The sequence below is a fragment of the Filicampus tigris genome, chromosome 1, assembly GCF_054856515.1.
Source record: "Filicampus tigris isolate MCC_2025a chromosome 1, RoL_Ftig_1.0, whole genome shotgun sequence".
Classification (NCBI taxonomy): Eukaryota; Metazoa; Chordata; class Actinopteri; order Syngnathiformes; family Syngnathidae; genus Filicampus; species Filicampus tigris.
Window position 1 is genome coordinate 19,340,830 of NC_141217.1, and position 13,319 is coordinate 19,354,148.

Here is a 13,319-nt window from a genome sequence, read left to right on the forward strand (position 1 = left end):
GAAACCCTATCCCTAGTTTGAAACCCTAACCCTAGCTTGAAACCCTAACCTTAGTTTGAAACCCTAACCCTAGTTTGAAACCGTAACCCTAGTTTGAAACCCTAACCTTAGTTTGAAACCCTAGTTTGGAACCGTAACCCTTGTTTGAAACCCTAGTTTGAAACCCTAACCCTAGTTTGAAACCCTAATTTGTAACCCTAACCTTAGTTTGAAACCCTAGTTTGAAACCCTAGTTTGAAACCCTAACCCTAGTTTGAAAACCCTAACCCTAGTTTGAAACCCTAGTTTGAAACCCTAACCCTAATTTGAAACCCTAGTTTTAAACCCTCCTTTCAAACCCTAACCCTAGTTTGAAACCCCACTTCTAAACCCTAACCTTAGTTTGAAACTCTACTTCTAAAACCTAACCCTTAGTTTGAAATCCAACTTTGAAACCCTAACCCTCGTTTGAAACTCGGCTTGGAAACCCGAACCCTAGTTTGAAAACCGACTTTTAAACCTGAAAAGTAGTTTGAAAACCTATTTCTCAACCCTAAGCCTAGTTTGAAACCATACTTCTCACCCCTAACCTTAGTTTGAAACCATCCATCCATCCATTATCTGTACCGCTTCTCCTCACAAGGGTCGCGGGGCGTGCTGGAGCCTATCCCAGCTGTCTTTGGGCAGTAGGCGGGGGACACCCTGAACTGGTTGCCAGCCAATCGCAGGGCACACAGAGACAAACATCCGCACTCACTATCACACCTAGGGGCAATTTAGAGTATCCAATCAACTTACCATGCATGTTTTTGGAATGTGGGAGGAAACCGGAGTGCCCGGAGAAAACCCACGCAGGCACGGGGAGAACATGCAAACTCCACACAGGGAGGCCGGAGCCGGGATCGAACCCACGACCTCTGAACTGTGAGGCGGACGTGCTAACCAGTCGACCACCGTGCCGCCACTAGTTTGAAACCCTACTTTAGAAATGTTTAGATGTTACCAAAGGCCACCAAACATAAATAACTGAACAAGTTGTGCCAGCATGTTAAAATATTTCACATATATTGTGTAGTAATAGATGACATTTGCACGTCAGTGGATGTTCTACCCACTGCCGTTCAGTGTCACTACCAGCAGGTGGCAGCAGCGCCTCACAGCAGCGCCCACAGCCGTTGCAATATGTCCTAACATTTTCTACTTGAAGCGCAAGTCCAGAACCATTTGCCACAACATTTTGTTGATGGGTTGTGCATGCACTCAAGAAGAACACGTGATGTTTAGGTATAAGAGCTGCAGATACAGCGGACGGGACCGGGCCAGCCTGCTAATTGTGAAAATTCACACAACAAGATGTACAACGGTTTTTTTTGTGTTTTTTTTTTTTAAATGTACAGGGTCTTCACATCATTGAATGAGCCAATGGTTCTAGTTCTAGTCTGAGTTTAATAAGTAACTAATCTCCTGGTGTCTTTTCTACAGTAAGTGCACTGAAAGTTCTGAGTCTAGATGTTGAAAAAGAGGAAGAGAAAGTTTTACTTTTGGCCAGGCGCTCTTTATTTCATTTCTGACTCAACAGTCAGAATTATTCTGACAAAGTATGGCATTTTTTTCGGAACATTAAATCTCACGCAACCCTTTCAAATCGTCACGCCATTACATCACGCGGGAATGACTACACGGGCCAACAACTTTTTACAAATTGAGGTCAAACTTAAAAACCAAAAAATAAAAATATCTAAAAAACCTGATCTGCTGGAAAAAAAAGTAAAGACATTTTTTTAAATCGGCAGCAAACATATGTTTCGGCACACATATAGCCATCTCTGATTAAAATTTGCTGTTGACCAGTGTTTTTAGACCAGGCAAAATAGTCCAATTAGCTCAATTTGATGGTTTTTAGCTAACAGGGGTTATCTTCTCAAACAATTGCCTCATACATTGTGTTCGTCATTGTTGCCCATACTGAGCACATTTTCTTCAAAGTCACTAAATTATCACATTTCATATCTGTCCATAAGCAAAATATGGAAATGGAGACTGGTTCTCGGGGATGGCTTTGTTTCCTTAGGACTGGAGCGAGTGGCCTTAAGCAAATTGAATAGGATGGGCTCAGCCGATGCTTGTCTTTAACAAACTGGTTGAAACTGACACCTATACAAGAGGCTAGTGAACATATCTATTCAAACATCCTCACTAGCATGTATGTTTTGGGAAAGTGGGAGGAGTAAGCTTGGGTACCCGGAGAAAAACCCACACAAGCACACGGAGAACATGCAAACTCAACATTGGAAGGCAAGACCCGTTTTCAACATCCCAAGCTCAGAAGTACGAGGCGCATGTGCCAGGCGCATGTGCCAGCCACTTGTCCACCGCTCCTTCAAAAGGAAAAACAAAGCATCAATAAATATTTGTGTCATCTTATTCTATTGTTTGTGACAGTTCCTCCTTTTGTTTATATATAACCGGCAAATGTTTTGAATGTCACTTACAATAATGACAGTCCAGTTCATTGTGGTGATGACAATTACGTCAGTTGGATGGAGGGCACCGGCACGCGGCGAGAGAAGAAGCTGGATCCTCTGAACAGGAGACCCTGACAACAAGGAACTTGACTTCAAATGCAACCGACTCACTATGGACATCCGCTCAAAATGAGAACAACAGAATACCCTGCGGCTGAGGTACTTCCAACAGTGCAGCCAGGATGTGAAGATGGGCGAGTGCGGAGGAAGACCTGCAGTCAAACTGACAACAAAACGGCATTCATTTCAGTCTGCATTTAAAAAGTACAATGGCGGACGTCCACATTAAGCGTCATTTAGCATCCATATCAACACACAGTGATGGGGGAAAAAAAAAAACGATACATCAAATTTGAAGAAGTATTTGGAGTCGCCACACGGTACATTCAAGCTTACAAAGTCCCAACAGGTTTTGTGAAGTAGAGTTGCGACTAATGCAGGAGGTACCTGAATTTTGTAGCTATATTTACAAACAGTGTACATTATGAATGTTAAGTTTTACCATTACAGTGTTAACAGTTAAATATGTGAGGTAAAAAAAGACTGCCGTTATTTTATATTTCACACCTGTATATAAAAAATTTACAGTAGTCATATTAACTCATTCACTCCCATTGACAAATGTACTTGTCTTTTCACAGTCCAGCCATTCAATCTAGGGAATTTATTTATATTTTTTTCAAATTTTTTCAAACGTTAGGGTAAAAGAGGGTCTGAAAATGTCTGGCAGTGAATGAATTAAAGTGGAAGTCAACCCAAAGGTTTTCTTTACAAGAATATGTTCTATGTAGCCCCACTTGTCTAAACACAGCATTCTGATTGATATTGCATTTGTGGAATATGAGTTAAGCACTAAAATCCACCCGTTTTTGTCCATCTCGGGGGGGGGGGGGGGGCGCGCATTCAGTCACTTCTGTCAACTGAAAATGACATCACAATTGCTCAGGGCTAAGGTAACGACCAATCACGGCTCACCTGTTTTCTGAAGCTGAGTCGTGATTGGTTGTTACCAGAGCCCTGAGCAACTGTGATGTCATTTTCAGTTATTTCGGTCTAAAGACTGAGATGGCAAAAGAATTGGGGCTGTCGACGTCTACTGAAAGTAACTAATGAAATAACGTACTTTTCAATTAGGTGATCAGCAACGTAACTAACAACGTTACATTTCAAGTGAACTGTGGAAACATTGCTCACACAAGAAAGAGGAAAAGGTCAGTAATTTCCACCTGATTCAGCATCCCTTGAATATGAAAAGGTGACTTCCTCTACACTGCATTGCAAATGTTTACCGGTACATGGTGCCGCGAATAAAAACACGAAAACACACTTGTTTGTGCGACACTTGAGGAAGAGCGTATCTCACTGTGAGTGACTCACCCGCAGTTGTTGACGGCCATAACGTCAGCCACCAGCATAAACGGATATGTCAGGATGCTCACTGCAAACTAGAGGAAAGAAAGATCAACAAACTGTTGCCTTTGCGTCGCAAGGGAAACACTTTGTGTGTGTAGCGAAGGAATGTTGAACTTACATCCAACACAAACTTTGTGTAACTTCTCACCGCCGAGGCCTGGCTTAACTGCAGACAGACAACAAAACAGAACTAATGAGAATAGTGTATGTGCATTTTTTTTATACACTATATTGTAGAATCTATTAAAAAGGAATTTGATATTTTCATGTGGTACGTGTCATGTAGAAAAGAGGCGTGTAATGTGTGTGCACTACAGAAATTGACTGAAACATTTCTAGGCCATTATGGTGCACGTCACATGGGCGCTATAAAACCCAGCACAGACGACTATAAAACGTGTCACCCTCCACTCTTACTGTTATAAAACAGCAACAAACTGTCCCATGTGGCCCTCTGACTAAAAGCTCTCAGACACACTTTAAGATCATTCGGGGAGCTGCGATAAACACACACTTGGACATTCATTTTACATTTACATGAAAGCCAATCCTGAGTGACGGCTGAGAATGAACTTACGCTGTCGTCTATAGCGTAGGTGTTAATAAAGTGCGCCAGCAGATTGCAACACCACAAGAAGAGGACCTCGCCCAACACGTGAGGCGTTAAACCGCTGCGGACACAACAAATCCGCACAGCGGTTAATTCGCGGCGCTCGCTTGCTCAGCCATACATACTCTTGCTGTGAAATATACTAACGATGTCTTACACGTAGAATCCAGCAATTCCTTCTTCTTGAAAAATCCTGCCGATACTACTGATAATTCCACTGTGAACACAGCAGAAAATTCACATAAATCCTCCAAACGGCTTCCAATTAAGTGCTATTAGTAGCTTACTATTGCTGTGTTAGCGCTAGGGCTGAATGAATTTGAAAAATAATCCAATTGCAATTGTGATATATTATGCAATTATTTCAAGGTCCTCTTCCCATGTATTTTTTTTTTGAAAGACACAAGCAATAAATGAATCTGTATTACATTAAACAATATCGGATTTATTATATATTTGGTCTTATAGGCCATGCTAAGTTAAAAAAAAAGGCAAATGAACCATGAATTAATATGAAAGACAGGTTTTTTTTTTCTAATCTGTGGCTTTATCACTTGAACTTTTCATGTATGTATGTCTTAAGCACTGAATTTATTTACAGTATATACACTATCTAAATACTGTAAAATATACATATATTTTTGTTTAAAAAAAAAAGCCAACAAACCGACCATAATGAAGCTTTTTTCCCTCAAAATCACAGCCTTTCCAATTTGAAAATAGCATTCTACCACATTGCGATGTTATTTGAACACAATTATGTTCAAACACACAAGATGCAAAGCTTTTGTGGATACAATTTTAACCATACATGTCGAGTCTACATCTAGGCCAGTGAGGCAGTCACATGCGATTCTAAGTGACAAGTGTGCAAAATGAAATTCCACAGGTTTCACATGATACATGGACTGTATATAATGTATAAAGTCCTACCTGTACTTGATCTCTCTGCCAACAAACTGGGCCATACAACGCACTGACATAACTGGCAAAGGAAAGGAGAGTCTTCAAGCAACGCGTTCACCTAAGTCATGCTCACCATTTCACAATACAGTACACACATTAATATAGTATATGATATGCACGTGCACAATATGAAATATGCACATATACATGGAAACTTTGGGCTCAATCAGGAGATTTTCACTTAGGGGTGTACTTACTTTTGTTGCCAGCAGTTTGGATATTAATGGCTGCGTGTTGAGTTATTTTGAGGGCTAGAAACGGTAAATGTACATTGTTGTACACGCTGTAAATTGGCCACTTAACATTCTCACAAAATGCCATTTCCTCAGTGTTGTCGCAAGAGGATATGGTAAAAGATTTGCAAAAAAATGTGAGGAGGTGAACTCAGTTTTGAGATACTGTATGATTTTTAAACATATGATTTATTACATAAAACGTTTTATACGTGTTTGAATGGATGAACTACAGTCAACATAGCCACTGTGGGTGTCAGATACCGTTGCTGGAATATCACAGAAACGCAATGCTGCTCACAAACCAAAAGTGGCTGCTTTTAAAAGTAGACTTGGAAAATATTCACACCTGACTGTGAAGCCGCTTGAAGTCTTTGAGCCTCTAGTCTAAACACTTGTTGCAGCATTAGAAATAGCACAAGCGCTCATCATGATGTCTTACCGTGAAAAGGATGCACGGCTATTCTGGACAGGCACTGGATGAACATCTCGTGAGAGGTCTACACAAGGCAAGGCAAAGTTATTTGTGTCTCAAAGAAATGAACTGACAGTTTGAGCAGACCTCAGTTTTTCAGGGACTTTGTTCCACAGGTGAGGAAAATAGTAACCAAATCCTGCTTCACTTTGTTTGATTCTGGTTCTGGGAAGACACAATAGACCTGAGGGGTCTTCACAAGGTACTAATAATGCATCTTGCATGTATTTTGGCCCAAGGCCATTTGGAGATTCATAGACTAGCAGCAAGATTTTAAATGATATTCTTTGACTCACAGGAAGACAATGTAACGATTTGAGGACAGGTGTGATGTATATAAAGAGACGTTCGTAAGGGGAGGTACCACTGTATAGTAATAGTTTTTAAGCGTTTGTTCAAATTCAGGTCTGAGTCAATAATTACACCAAGATTTCTGGCTTGGTTTGTAGCTTTCAATTACTTACATTGGCGGTAAACAGTTAGTCACAATGCAACCAATTTATTTACACAAAAATGACGTGGTGAGGTATGTTATAAAATATACAGGTTTTACGCAACATAATGCTCTGTAAATTTTTATGTTTTGTTGGGGTTTTTTCCTACTTTCTTTTCACCATTTTATCAAATGAATGACGAATTATGAATAAAAGTGATTTGCTTCATGTACTAAATTGGCTTCACTACTTATGTACACCCTTTGTCACACAGTTTCAAAGCAGCTGAGCTTACCTCTTTCATTAATTTCCTGAGAGGAGAAAGACTGTCATCCTTCTTGGATACACGCTCCGTCTACTCAAGAAGAAGAAGAAGAAGAAGAAGACAACGTACACTTTTCAGTGGGCATAATTTGTGGATTGCTCTGACAAAAGAAGGGATCCAGCTTCTCCTTTACCTTTTTAGCTTTGGTCCTGATTACTGTGGAGATGGCAATAGACGCAATACGTGGTGACAGGCCACGAAAGAGTCCCCTCTTTCCATCCACCTTAACAATGTGCTGTGCTGCAAACACATTACGCATTCATTGCATGATGCGTCAACTTACCGTACGAGTGTTGCCACAGTTACCTTAAAGAAGTGACTTAGTCACTTTGCTGATTACCTTACTTTACAAGTAACTTAGTTAAGCTACTGATTACTTAATTCTAAAAACCGTGATTGAAAAATTTGTGATGCCTATTCAAATGTCACTCACTGCATATTCACCATATAGTGAATGATTTCTGTAAGCTCCTTTTCATCATAGTTAATTGCTGTACAGTAATTAATTGTGATCTTGAAAAGTGTAGTCAGATCACATCATTGAGAAAAGTAACATGTTAGATTCGTTGTAACTGTAAAAATTTGATAGAGTTGAGTAACGTGTTACTTTCTGATGTGTTACTGGCATCACTGCGTAGGACATATTGATGGATATTGTAAATTCACTCACCATAGGAGAAGAAGCCAGGCAGGTATAAAACTCGCCTTCCAAACATAGTTGTGCCTACAGTTGGTGGAAGAGGTTCATGTCCCACCTGAAAGGAAACAAAAGTAACAATACAGATGGTAAGTGCAAGTTAAAGTCACACTGTTTTCTGTTTTTTTGTATGTAACAGAAACAGCATACACATCAGTCCTGTAGGTGGCAGTTTTCTGCTCACTCCTTAAGTGTCAAATCAAACAACCAAGTAAATCATTAGTTATCTGCCCATTTGTAAAAATGTGTCTGTGAGCAATCTGTTCTGCACCTCAGCCCCATTGTTACAACAGTGGGCATAATTAACATGATAACCACAACCAGGTTTCTTAGCCAATTAATTTTATAGCGTTATTCAAATAGCAAGCAAGTACAGGTTAATCCCTAAACAGCATCCATACCTCAATGTAACCAACAATGTATGTAGTGCCGTGAACATCGACAAAAGGTGCAAGGATTAATCGTTCAATTGACAACTAATCGATTATCAAATTAGCGTGTAATTATTAATTCCTATTAATAATAATCAATGAATTTGTATTTTTTTAATTGTTCAAAGGCTCAGAATGTCAGCTTCTCAACAGTATATGCGGTAAATAAAATGGAAACATAATCACATCATTCAGCACAGTTTACATGTTCAAAAGGAGCTGGAGCAAGTTTAAAAAATAAATAAATAGAATAAAAACGTATCCTACCAATTAATATCTCATTTGTTTTAACTTATATAAATACAATACTAGGTTATTCATATAGGTCTAAAATAGACTAAATGAATGAAACCAAATACAGTTTAGTACAATAGCAACAAACTGAAAGCACATTAAACAGTTAGAGTTCGCACTGTAGTTGAATGAGAGCAGTCGCTGTCCCTCCATCAATTTCAAGATAGGAATGGCACATTTCGTATGGAATTAAAAGTGGGGTGCCATTCGAACAAGACGGCAAATGAAAGCCGGGCTAATCACGTGACTGCCTCACTAGCATAGCGCCATCGGCTAACGATACCTGTATGAGCAGCTTCACATAAAACAGCGGATGTGTGGCGGCCGTCATCCCAGCTCCCAGCAGCAGAACCGCGGCATCCATATCCACGCCAGTCGATGTCGGGACCTGCTCCACATCATCTGTCTGCGTGGGAATGTTCACATGGGGAAACATCATTAGCTAGCTTGCCTGACACGGAATTGGACGGAAGTAGTCACCCCGCTCTTGATATTCATTTCCGGTTTGACGGTTCAAAATAATTGCGTTAATATTGAACAATACAGTAATCACACGTTATTTATTATGTTTCCCGCACCCCAAAATTGTGTTGTTATTATGATGATGATGATGATGATGATGATGATTTATTATTATTATGTGTCATGTGTCATCTTTCATACCGCTTATCCTGTACTGGGTCGCGGTATTTTTACTATTATTATTATTATTATTATTATTATTATTATTATTATTATTATTATTTTTATTATTATTTTCTTCTTATTATTATTATTATTATTACTATTATTTTATTATTATTATTATTATTATTATTATTGTTGTTGTTGTTGTTGTTGTTGTTGTTGTTGTTGTTGTTGTTGTTGTTGTTGTTACCTTCAGCTAACTTTCACCCTTCTACTCCTTGCACGTTTCTCCATGGTTCAAGCCATTCAAACTTCAACACACTTTATTTAGGGACGTTTTCCACATTTCCAAAATTCCTTCTTTTCCCACAGTTACAAAATGGCCATGAAAACAGTTCTCATTGGAATGAATCGACACGTCTTCCCAGTGTAACTCTTCTTTAAATTAGTTGTTGAAGAACTTAAACCATTCCAACTTTCAACTGTTCAGCTCTTTCAGGACATCTTGGGAACTATAATTTATAAAAAGAATAGAATACATGTTCATGTAATGTATTTGTATATGCAGGCTATACTTTGTACTGATTAAAAGCCTCATCGAGCACAGATGATCATTGGCATAAAAGACAGATAATGCCATAAATAAAATGGAGCTGACATTTTTCTCATTTTGATTTAAAGAAGAACCTTGATTCACTCTGGAATTGGACCATTCATCCGTCATACGGTGAAAATGTCAAAACACTTTCATCAATATTTTATTGTTTGTGCAAATCAACGAATGATTCACGGCAAATTAAATTCATCTCCCATGTCATCCTCCAGACTCTCTCTCCATATGTAATGTCATAGTGAGCCCGATTCAAAGCGCATAGTCCAATTACAGTGATTGTGACAGTGACGTTTGAAATGTATTTAGGGTTAATCAGAATCACTTTAAATGATGGTGGGTATGTGCTCCCATTTTACATTAATTTGAATGTGATTTGGTAATTCTGAACACAGTTAAATTAGCAGGTATGAGGGTGTGCACACTTGTGCAATCACATTATGGCCATTGTCTGTTTTTGCTTCCCCTCTTGAAAAGTTTTTATTTTTCATTTGACATGAGTTATACACATTATAGATCACATTTATAGTGGAAAAAGTTTTGAAGTCTCATTTTTTATATCACAAAAAAATGTAATTTGGACAGGGGTGTGCAAACGTTTTATATCCACTGTAAAGTCCTATACAAAATGTTGCCTTTGAACTTTTTGTTGAAAACATCTATTTCACATGAATGGACGGGAAAAATTGGAGGCGATAGGAATGCTTCACCAAGTGTAAACACGAAAATAGCCATCGTTCCACAAAAAGAAAATAAGTGAAGTATGTCATCTCACATGCATGACATGTTTTATGGCAGGGGCCACCAACAAGGACCACATGAGTATCCCATAGGCCGATGGAGCATTGTGATATTTACCCGTTTCCTTTAAATTAGTCTGAGAAATCATAAACATGATCAGTGTCTTGGTATAAATGAATGTCATCAATAATAACTAGGGCAGTCACTAATTCATCTTTTTAGAATTGATTATCCTATCGATTATTCCATTGATTACTCTGATAATTGCCCCATCCCGGTCTTGAGGCAGATATTTTTGTGTTAACCAATTTTTGTGGTCGATTTAGCCAATTTTGATTTTTTTTGCCCACAACTCTAATAATAACTTGTAAACTAATATAATAATATTAACATATGATTAAATATAATTTGATCAAATGTGTTATTTCAGATGTATCAAACAGGTAGCCTTTTGCACTAATCAGTAGGAAAGAAGTAGCTCTCAGCTTAAAAAAAGGTGGTGACCCCTATTTTATGGTATTCGATGACGCGTGTCAATTTGCTTCACACGTCGATCACAGGCACCACAAATAGTCCTGTGTCCATCCCAAGGACACAGACAGCATCAAGGAATCAGCCAACTGTCCCGCACTACTGATATCACTTACTAATTAAAATCCTATTTGTCCACATTGTTAAGCACGGAATAGATTCAATATCTTGAAATGTGTTTCTGTAATCAGGATTCTCTCAACCATAAGCTTAGATGTCTCATTTCATCGTCTGAGCTGCAATCATCTCGCCGCGGCCTTTATTCTTTTGTTGCAATTATGTCTTCTTAACAGATGTTTTTACATGTCCAGCAGAGCAGCTGATGAGGCTCCGCTTCTGGTGGTTTGCAATCACAGTGCCACACGCTCAAGGGCGTCAGCTTGTCAAGGTGCCCTCGTCTTTGACGAGTCACAGATGTGTTAAGCATACAGACAACACCCAGAAACGCCATACCCGAGTCCTCATCATTCCAGCCCTGGGATTGCAAATGCTTTATTTGTGTTTGTCCTAAACAACAATGTTCAAATAATCAATTTAATGACCAAAGCAGACTGGAATCATCAATCGCTTATGGTGTTGTGTCTTGAGTTTAGATTCCATCAACTCCTGTGAGGTTTTTATGGCCATAATCCGAAGAAAGGCTTAGCATCCATGATTTAAGCGAACACAGTGCCATCACAACAAAAAGGTGTTCCACCAGTCCTAATACGATACTTGGTTGATCTGCAGGATCAGACATGAGATTCCCGGATGAGAACATCCATTTGAGCCTAATCCATTCAGAAGCCACCCATTCACTTCATTCCCTGTGATCTATCACTCAGTCGAAAGGAAATGCAAAGGCTGCACTGGGAAAGTGTTTGAGAGCTGCAGAAATTAGCCATGTCATAAATCAAAAGGACTCACCATCTCTCCAGGTGGATCTAAAATATCATTTCATTTGCTAGGAGATGAAGGTTAATGCATGATGGATTAGAGCAAGAAGGTCTAGTTGTTTTATGGGCCTTGTTGATCTGCACACACGAAGGGTCCATTGTTTGATATTAATCAACAGAAAATGTTAATTAGAGGTGGCGTTATGTTTCACTAAAACTATTTTTGACACGGATTTCCAAAATATATTTCCTTTTTTTTGTGACACTTCAGTTTTTGAGATATTTTCTTTTTTTTTTCAGTTTAACCTATAAAAGCTTGCACAATACGCATTATACCATTACTAAATATATGACATATATTAGCAGTAGTAGTATTGTATTTGTATCATTATATGTTTTATGGGTATTTTTATGAAAACCTGATGTACTAGAAAAAAAAAACGAGGGCAGATTCGGAATCACTGCAAAAACAAAAAATCACCTAGAGAAGTTTCCTTGCATCTCTGATTTAAACAAATGTAGTTAAAAAAATATTGACCAGTGTAGTGAGAGATGTACAGTACAATACACATATGATGGATTCAAGCATATAAAACAGCTTCACACAGCTTTCTTTATAACTACAATATCGTCTTTCACACATATACACACATCTCATGTGTCATGTGCCATCCTCCAAACCGCTTATCCTGTACAAGGTCGTGGAGAGGTGCTGGAGCCTATCCCAGCTGACAATGGGCGAAAGGCAGACTACACCCTGAACTGGTCACCAGCCAGTCACAGGGGACACACAGACACCGTCACTGAGTGGGAACCGATCCCTCGCTGCCCGCACACAACTCAGGCGTGTGTACCACAACACCATCAGTGACTCTAATACACACATCCGTTGTCACAGATAGTAAAATACAAATTAAGTCAGTAACCCAGTAACTCAGGTGTGAGCAAAACATGGCTTTAATCGAATAATGAAGAGTCCTGTTATACTAGTAATTTTAATTTGGATTTTACTAAATAATTATTTTATTGTTTGCAATTAATTGTCTGGACCATGAATAATCAAACTCAAAAATTCAAGAACAAATTATTTCTCCTGTGTGTGCATAAGTGTGTATGTGTGTGTGTGGTGGGGGTGTGTGGGTGTGTGTGTGTGTGTGTGTGTATATATATATATATATATATATATATATATATATATATATATATATATATATATATATATATATATATATATATATATATATATGATGAGAATAATTACCATTGTCACCATCACCTCTGCTATTAATATTATATACACTATATATATATATTGTGTTATTGTGACGTATATAATAGTATTGTTACATATTTAATGTTAGTTTCCTCACCACTAATAGCTGTGAAAACATCATGATTATTATTATATTATCAGAGAATGAACAGAAGAATATTAATAGCAGAGGTGATGGTGATAATGGTAATGATAATACTAATACGATGCTGATCGGCAGGGGGCAGCACGACTCCGTCCAATAAACTGAGCTTTCATGCCAAGCTGCAACTGCTGTCAG

The 13,319-nt window shown here is 38.5% G+C and overlaps 1 protein-coding gene across 2 annotated transcripts; it reads right to left on the reverse strand.

Annotated features, from left to right (window-relative positions):
- Nucleotides 1-1,512: 1,512 nt before the first annotated feature.
- Nucleotides 1,513-8,869, reverse strand: LOC147153136 (mitochondrial carrier homolog 1-like). Of its 2 annotated transcripts, XM_086024698.1 has the most exons (14): nucleotides 8,666-8,869; nucleotides 7,631-7,715; nucleotides 7,094-7,200; nucleotides 6,931-6,990; nucleotides 6,169-6,226; nucleotides 5,691-5,744; nucleotides 5,461-5,512; nucleotides 4,685-4,744; nucleotides 4,495-4,588; nucleotides 4,036-4,083; nucleotides 3,882-3,949; nucleotides 2,652-2,727; nucleotides 2,472-2,575; nucleotides 1,513-2,357 (listed from the first exon to the last, which is right to left on the reverse strand). In XM_086024698.1, exons 1-13 carry the CDS (start codon nucleotides 8,819-8,821, stop codon nucleotides 2,507-2,509), a joined length of 987 nt encoding a protein of 328 aa, XP_085880824.1. In that variant the 5' UTR covers nucleotides 8,822-8,869; the 3' UTR covers nucleotides 1,513-2,357; nucleotides 2,472-2,506. The 2 variants fall into 2 exon arrangements, with proteins under 2 accessions (XP_085880824.1, XP_085880825.1); XM_086024699.1 differs by lacking the exon at nucleotides 5,691-5,744.
- Nucleotides 8,870-13,319: the final 4,450 nt, after the last annotated feature.

Excerpts from the sequence above, each read along its gene's own strand:
- LOC147153136 (XM_086024698.1), bottom strand. The coding sequence starts at position 8,821 with ATGATGTTTCCCCATGTGAACATTCCCACGCAGACAGATGATGTGGAG. Across the intron at positions 4,745-5,460 it reads GGCAGAGAGATCAAGTACAG|TGGAATTATCAGTAGTATCG; the intron begins GTAGGACTTTAT and ends CTGTGTTCACAG. Across the intron at positions 2,728-3,881 it reads ATGGCCGTCAACAACTGCGG|TTTGACTGCAGGTCTTCCTC; the intron begins GTGAGTCACTCA and ends TTTTGTTGTCAG.